Source organism: Orycteropus afer, unplaced genomic scaffold, assembly GCF_000298275.1.
Source record: "Orycteropus afer afer isolate SDZICR_OR568_19922 unplaced genomic scaffold, OryAfe1.0 scaffold00088, whole genome shotgun sequence".
Lineage (NCBI taxonomy): Eukaryota > Metazoa > Chordata > Mammalia > Tubulidentata > Orycteropodidae > Orycteropus > Orycteropus afer.
In genome coordinates, this window is record NW_006921675.1 from 9,090,387 (window position 1) to 9,099,048 (window position 8,662).

The 8,662-nt window shown below is 37.7% G+C and overlaps 1 protein-coding gene across 1 annotated transcript in view; it reads right to left on the bottom strand.

Annotated features, from left to right (window-relative positions):
* LOC103198210 (synaptojanin-2-binding protein) overlaps positions 1-8,662 on the bottom strand; it is a 99,415-nt gene that overhangs the window by 4,073 nt on the left and 86,680 nt on the right. Inside the window, exon 5 of the mRNA XM_042781152.1 lies at positions 817-879. Coding sequence (XP_042637086.1) covers positions 817-879 — 63 coding nt within the window. The remainder of the gene's footprint in view (positions 1-816; positions 880-8,662) is intronic.

Sequence of the window (8,662 nt, forward strand, 5' to 3'; positions counted from 1 at the left end):
CCTGAGGAGTCTGGTCTAACTCCTGGTAGCTGGTGTCTGAAGTCACTGGTAATGATCCATAGTCAAGAAAAAAAGTTAATAATAAACATCCCTCAAAATGACCAAACCATCAGAGATGGAGAACATCCTTCCTTCACTACACCCCATTATACAATGCACTTTTAAACTCATTTTTGCTAATTAGAAAACAGCACTGTATAATTTTAACTAATATTACTACCATAATGAGTAAAGTTGAGCATCTCATCATATATTTAAGAATTGTATGTATTTCCTTTTTTTCTGAACTCTTTACAAGGTCTGCCCATGTTCCAACCATCCATGTTGTTGTTTTCTTACTGATTTGCACATGTTCTTTAAACTTAAGTGAAGTCATCATGGTAAGATAAAGAGTATTTCTATGATTTCTCATTTAACTCATGGCTTCATATATAGTATTTTTTCTAGGCTGAACTTCTGAATTTTTATGTATGAACTTATTAATCATTACTTTTATAGCTTCTTGGTTTTGTATCATATTTGAATAGGCTTTCCTGACATGAGATCATGTGCAAAAAAAATCTCTACTTTTTCCCCCTAGTACTTTTAGCATTTTTTCATTTTAAATTTTGATCCATCTAGAATTAATTTATTTATAGTACACAAAGTATAGATCCATCTTTATTTCCTTTTCAAGTGACTACTTACTTGTCCTGCTGCCATATATGCAAGGTAATATTTTCTTCTGCAGTAGTAATAAGTTAATACTAAGCAGATAGATCCAGTCACTGACTAGAGAGTATGTTACAAAAGAGAAACAATATTAACATACTGCACCTCATACTCTGACTCCAATGACACTTTATTCATTTTCAGTTTTTTTTCCAATTCAGGATCAATCTGTATAAAAAAAATAAAAAAAAAAGCAGCCAAATAAGTTATTTAAATCTGTTAAATTCAATCTTCAATTTTAAAACTTATAGGAGAAATGTCTCGGATAGTGTGGCAGATTAGAAATACAGGGTGAGATCTCTACCATCTACTCTAATCATATGATAACCAATGTACTACCACCACCACTACTACAACAAAAAGCAGTTAACATTTATGAAGCACTTGTTATGTGCCAGTAATTTTGACGCATTATCTCACTGAATCCTTACAACCACTGAAGTTGGGTATTATCCCTATTACCAGCAGAGCTATCTTAATGATATGGATGGACTAAAACTTTTAGGACCTTCATTTGCTGATACAGCGCGCAACTCAAAATAAGAAGAAACAGATACAAACATCCATTAAAAATAAGAATGTGGAATGTAAGAAATATGAATCTAGGAATATTGGGAATTGTCAAAAATGAAAGGGAACACATTAAGACTAATATCCTTGGCATTAGTGTGCTGAAATAGACTGGTATTGGCCATTCTGAATCAGAAAATCATGGTCTTCTATGCCAGGAATGACAAATTAAAGAGGAATGGCATCAACGTTCATCATCAAAAAGTACATTTCAAGATCTATCCTGAAGCACAATGCTGTCAGTGAAAGGATAATATCCATATGCTTACAAGAAAGACCAGGCAATACGACTATTATTCAAATTTATACACCAATGACTAAAGTCAAAGATGAAGAAATTGAAGATATTTACCTGCTTCTGCAGTCTGAAATTGACCAAACATGCAATCAAGATGTACTGATAATTACTAGTGATTAGCACGAGAAAGCTGGAAATAAGAAGTATCAATAATTGGAAAATATGGCCTCGGTAACAGGAATGACACTGGAAATCATATAATATAATTTTGCAAGAGCTCTGGTAGCATAGTGCCTAAGGCACTTGACTGCTAACCAGGAGGCTGGCAGTTCAACCCCACCAGCCACTCCTTGGAAGAAAGATGGGGCAATCTACTTCCATAGTGATACTGCCTTGGAAACCCAAGGAGGGGTCGCTGTGAGTCGGGTCTGACTCGACGACACACAACAACAACAACAACAACAACGTATTCATCACATATCCTTTTCAATGAAATACCACTACAACAACATAAATGTTGAATACACACATGGTCCTCACCAGCTGGAATACGGAGGAATAAAATCAACTACATGCGTGGAAAGAGACAATGAAGAGGTTCAATATCATCAGTCAGAATAAGGCCTAGGGCTGACCTCAAAACAGACCACTAATTGCTCATATGCAAACTCAAGCTGAAGCTGAAGAAAATAAACCAAGTCCACGAGAGCCCAAGTACAACCTTGAGTATATCCCAGCTGAATTTAGAGACCATTTCAAAAAGAGATTCGACATACTGAACACTAATGACTAATGATCAGACAAACTGTGGGATGACATCAAAGACATTATACATGAAAAAAGCAAAAAGGTCATTAAAAAGAGAGGAAAGAAAGAAAAGGCCAAAATGGATGTCAGAAGAGACTCTGAAACTTGCTCTTGAAAGTAGCAGCTAAAGCAATGGAAAAAATGATAAAACAGAAGATTCTAAAGAGCAGCTCCAGAAGTCAAAGTATTATATTGAAATATACAAAGATCTAGAGTTAGGAAACTAAAGTGTAAGAACATGCATGGCAATTCTCAAGCTGAAAGAACTTAAAAAATTCAACCCTTGAGTTGCAATGTTGAAGGATTTTATGGGAAGCATTAAAAGAGCTGAAGGAATACACAGAATCACTGTGCCAAAAAGAATTGGCTGATATTCAACCATTTCAGGGATACCATATGATCAAGAACCAACGGTATTGAAGAATGATGTTCCTGGTGCACTGAAAGCACTGGTGAAAAACAAGCTCCAGGAATTGATGGAATACCAGTTGAGATGTTTCAACAAACGGATGCAATGCTGGCAGCGTGCACTTGTGTATGCCAAGAAATTTGAAGTCAATTACCTGGCCAACCAACTGGAGGAGATCCATATTTGTGCCCATTCTGAAGAAATGTGATCCAACAGAACGCAGAAATTATCGAACAGTATCATTAATATCTTACTCAAGTATAGTTTTGCTGAAGATAATTCAAAAATAGTTGTAACAGTACATTGACAGGGAACTGCCAGAAATTCAAGCCAGATTCAGAAGAGGATGCCATATGAGGAACATCACTGCTGATATCAGATGGATCCTGGCTAAAAACAGAAAATACCAAAAAGATGTTTACTTGTGTTTTACTGACTGTGCAAAGGCATTTGACTGGGTGGAACATATGAAATTATGGATAACACTGCAAAGAATAGAATTCCAGAACACTTAATTATACTCACACAGAATCTGTACATAGACCAAAAGGCAGTTGTTCAAACAGAACAAGGAGATACACTACGTGGTTTAAAATTGAAAAGGTGGGTGTCAGGGTTGTATCCTTTTATCACTCTTATTCAATCTGTATGCTAAGCATATAATCTGAGAAGCTGGACTGTATGAAGAACACCACAGTATCAGGATTGGAGGTAATGGTGTTGCCCATTGCCCATCACAATGCCCACCTTGGGGTTGCAAAAACGATACATATCAAAAAAAAAAAAAAAACCTAGGGGTCAGGGAAAATCAACAGATAGCAATATTTACAATGGGCAAAATAAAATTCAAGGAAAACAGCATAAAAAAATAACATTTTACATTGATAAATGGAACAAATAGACTTTTTATAAAATGTTATGTGACAACATTGCTTTGAAACCTACACTGCAAAAATTGGATAGAAATACAAAGGGAAATAAATATATAAAACAGTAGAAGAATTTCACATACTTCTCTCAAAAATTAATAGAGCAAGCAGACCACAAATAAAACTGCAGAGATGAGAAAAATAATTAACAAGCTTTTTCTAATAGGTATATATAGAATCTTACACCTAGCAAATTTAGCTTGCCACTCTTTTCCTCCTGTATATACTGACACAGTGGCTGTAAGAATGCGTTCAAACATAGCACCAACTGTGAGGATAGTATGAGACTGGGCAACATTTTATTCTGTTATACATAATGTTGCTATGAAACAGAGTCAAATTAATAGCACCTAACAATACACTGACATTTATGAAAATTAATCTTGTTCTATTGCATAAAGGAAAACTTGGTAAATTCACATGTAAAAATATTGTCATACATACTATATTCCCTGACTATGATCAATAAAATTTAAAATCATTAACTGATATATTTGGAAACTAAAAATTTTTTTAAATAAATTAGAAGAAATCAAAATGGAATTACAAACTATTAAGAAGTCAAGGTCTACCTTGCAGAACTGCCTTTTTCATTCTAATCAGTTTAAGTTAATCTTCAGTTTCATTGGTAGACATTCCATCTGCACATGGTGACTACTTCATCTCTTTCTTTCCAAAATATATATACTACAGTAAAACTGTGAAAACTGGAACCTGGTTAAGGAGGAAACTTATCAAAGAAGGAAAACTCATAGTATTTTCCACTAACAGAGAGCAATAAAAAAGTGTTAACATTGCACCCTGTCAAAGGCAGACCTGGAAAAACAAGGCAGTTCCATCAAGTCCTGGCTTTCACAGGTTTCACTATACTTAGTTCTTTTTGCTGTTTGAATATATGGGGTATGACGTCCAGGATAGTATTAAAAAGCAATGGATATTCTTTTCTTGTTCCTCATTTTAATGAGAATGCTTCAAGTGTTTCTCTATTATGAACGATATTTGCATGGTCATCTGATTTTCAGTAAAGGTGCTAAGTCCTTTCAATGGGGGAAGGTAGAGTCTCTTTAATAAACACTGGGAAAATGAATCAGGGTCCATGCCTCACACCATATACAGAACCAATCAAAATGGAGCAAAGATCTAAATATGTGTTAAAACAGAAATCGTATTAAGTCAACAACAGAAACTGAATGAAATTTATTTAACATCTCATGTGCAATCAGTGTAACATTCTGACTACCCAAAACAAAACAAAACCCACTGAGTCAACCGCAACTCACAGTGACACTGTAAGAGTAAAACTGCCCCATAAGTTGTCCAAGCTGTAAATCTTTATGGAAGCAGACTGCCTCATCTTTCGCCTGTGGAGTGGCTGGGGTTCAAACCACTGATTTTTTGCTTAGCAGCCTAATGCCTTACATTTTAACTGAAAGCCTTCTGGTTAGCAGTCAAATGTCTTTGGTACTACGCCATCAGAGCTCCCATATTTTGACTAAACAGTCAAAAATGTTCTGAAGATGAGAGAACCTCTAAAGACTTTTATATCCCATCTTTTCAGCATTGCCATGGAAAAAAGGCCAGAACAGAATGATAAACAATTTGTGGTCAGGAAAGATTTCATGCAACGTTGTCTTAAACAGTTAAAATAATGATTTATTTACCTTAAAACAGAGCTCCAGACTGGTATTTGGAGTCTTGTTTCCTGAAACTGATTGAATTCTTCAAAAGCGCACAATGCCCAAGGCAAAATGGTCTTATTAGTTTATCTATACCAATGTTTAACTCAAAAGTGACTTTTAGAAACCAGTTTCTTCAAAGGCTCAAGTTTCAAGAGGATATCTAATGGGCCTTGGTGAGTTACCCCAACTCCATGGATCCCAGAAATCTAGATTCCAGGAGAATTGAAACTTTCTCATGTAAAAACTGAAACTAATACTCTTAGAGGAAACTATAGGGGTATGACTGTGGGACCTACTTTTTAAGAATGGATTATCAGATAACATAACAAAAGCAAGAGGAGTAAAAGACAAAACAGATCAATAGGATCTCACAAAAATTAAACACTCCTGTTCATCAAAGGACTTTATTAATAGAGCAAAAAGACGACCTTCAGACTGGGATAAAATTTTCAAGAACCGTATCTGGTAACAGTCTAAAATCCAAAATATATTTGAAAACAACTACAACATAACAAAAACCAAACAACCTAATCAATTTGTGTTCTGGTTACCTAGGGCTGCTCTGATAAGAATATACCACAAATGGGATGGCCTTAACAAACAGAAGTTTATTCTCTTAGAGTTTGGAGGCTTTAAGTCCAAGTTCAAAGTGACAGGCTCTACGGGCTGGGTGAAAGCCCTTCAGCCTTGGCCTTCAGCTTTGCCTCCAGCTCCCAGCCCACTGAAGCTAGAGGCTTTTCTTCACTCAGACAGCTGCTGGTTGCTAAGGCTGCCAAGCCCAAGGTTGACAAGCAAAAAAGGCACACAGTACCAATGTTACCAAACCACATGGCAAGCCATTAATTCAAGTCCATTGTAAGTCCCAAGGTCAGCAAAGCATGGCAGGCTGCTGAACAACAACAATGGCTACATGCAGGGTCCAAGCGTGCCATAAGCTAGAGACCATTCTCAAAGCTGCTTCTTATATATGGGAAGCAGACCACAGACCCAAAGCAGCTACTCAGCTGCTTGTGGTAGATCCCATCATGGAGTTGATTGCCAGTCTCATCATGGGGAATAACTACCACCAGCTGCCCAGCCACTCAATCAGGCCCAGCCAAGTTGACACACAAACATAACCACCACAATTTGGGATGTATTAGCCCATTTGGGTATCGATCTAAAGCCACAATCCCCATAATCAAAAATAAAGCTGACAGGCAAATACTGTTGCAGACACAGTACTGCATTAACATTAACAGCAAACAATGATCTATGGATGCATACATAGGTAGATAGGTATGGATAGGCAAATGGGAATATACATACCTACAACCATATACCGGTTTGGTAAAAAATATTTCTACATATGTATTTGTGTTGGGCAATCTACTTCCATAGTGATACTGCCTTGGAAACCCAAGGAGGGGTCGTTATGAGTCGGGGCCAACTTGACAGCACATAACAACAACAACATAAAAATGTCCACAGGCAGTTTAAATATAACAGGAGGCAAAGTCAGGATAACTTCTTAGCCACAAATAAGCACCTTGAGGAAATAGGTCACTGGGCCTGAAGGCTAGGGACCACTGTCAGAGGGGACATTAAGCTCAATTGCTACAACATAAAATATTGTTCCACATCTTACTTTGGCAAGTAGCAAGTGGGGTCTTAAAAGCTTGTGAGCAGCCATCTAAGTGGCAATTATTGGGCTCTCCTCATCCACAGCAAAGAAGAGTGAAGAAAAGCAAAAATGCATGGAAACAGTTAGTCCAAGGACCAACAGACCATGAGAACCTCAACCTATATGACCCTGAGACCAGAAAAACAAGATAACCAGCTACCAATACCAACCATTCAGAAAGGGATCAAAATTGGAGATGCTGTTTTGAGTAGAAAAAATTGTGGAACAAAACTCAAAACCATAAAAAACACTAGGTTTTTTTGGTTTGATAGAGACTGGTAAACTTCACAAGACTATGGTTCTGAGTCACCCTTTGAACCTGGAAGGATCTCACTGCCATGGCTTAACTCTCAGCTAGGCAACACACAGGTCTATGAACTGAACACTTGTATCAGAGAGACACACTCCTTAGAACAATTAACCATGGAAGATCAGAAAGGCAGCATTTGCACAGGGAGAAATGTAGGAAAGCATGAATGAATAGGCAAGGACACAGGGAAAGGGTAACCACAGGGAGGAGGTGGGAGGTGGGATATTATACTGTGGGGAATGTAACCAGTAAGGCAAAACACAATGTGTATACAGAGTAGTTGGACCTTTGGGCTCAGGATCACAGTTGCAGAGGACATCAAGCTCAACTGGCATAACATACTACACAAAGACATTATGCTACATCCTACTTTGGTTATAGTGATTGGGGTCTTAAAATCTTGCAAGCGGCCATTTAGATGCAACAATGGGTCTCTCTTTGTCCAGAGCAAAGAAAAATGAAGAAAACCAAAGACAAATGGAAACAATGTAGTCCAAGGTATAAGTAGACCATGCGATCTTCAGCCTATATGACCATGAGACCAGAAGAACTAGACGGTACCCAGCTACCAATGTCAACCACTCAGAAGGGATCGGTACAGGAGACCCTGGATAGAGGAGATCAATGTGGAACAAAACTCAAAATCATAAAAAAAAAAAACAGGTTTACTGGTCCAATAGAGCTTGGTGAGACTCCTAAGACTATGGCCCCTAGTTACCCTTCAGGCCTGGAACTGAACTCACTCCTGTGCTTTTCAGCCAAACAATAGGCAGCATATGGAATAAACATTTACATCAGGTAGATACACTCCTTGGAGCAATCAATCATGGGAGAACAGAAGGGCAGTACATCAATCAATCATGGGAGAACAGAAGGGCAGTATTTGCACAGAGAGAAAGCTCAGGGTGCAGGAGTACATGAAGAGAAGGACACAGGGAAGAGGTAACTATGAAGAAGAAGTAGGAAGAGAGCTGGTACACTGTGGGGAACTGTAGTCACTATCATGAAACAAAATGTGTATGAACTACTGTATATAATGAATATGCTCTGTAAACTTTCACCCAAATCACAATAAAAAATTTTTTTAAAAAAATGTATATACGAAAGCAAACATAGGGATATGGGTGGATAGATGGGTGGACAGGCTGAACTATTAGGTTTGTCTCTGCAGCAGGGAGTGTATCCAAGACCATGTATAGGGTTGGCAGACAGTGGTTGTACAAGTGTATTTGTATGATCTATAAAAATTCCCAGGTGTGTAGTAGAGCTGAAAAGGGACAAGGTTGTAGTCACTTCTTGGTCACAGCCAGCTACCCAGAGGAACCGAGCAGTTGAACCTGTGGGCT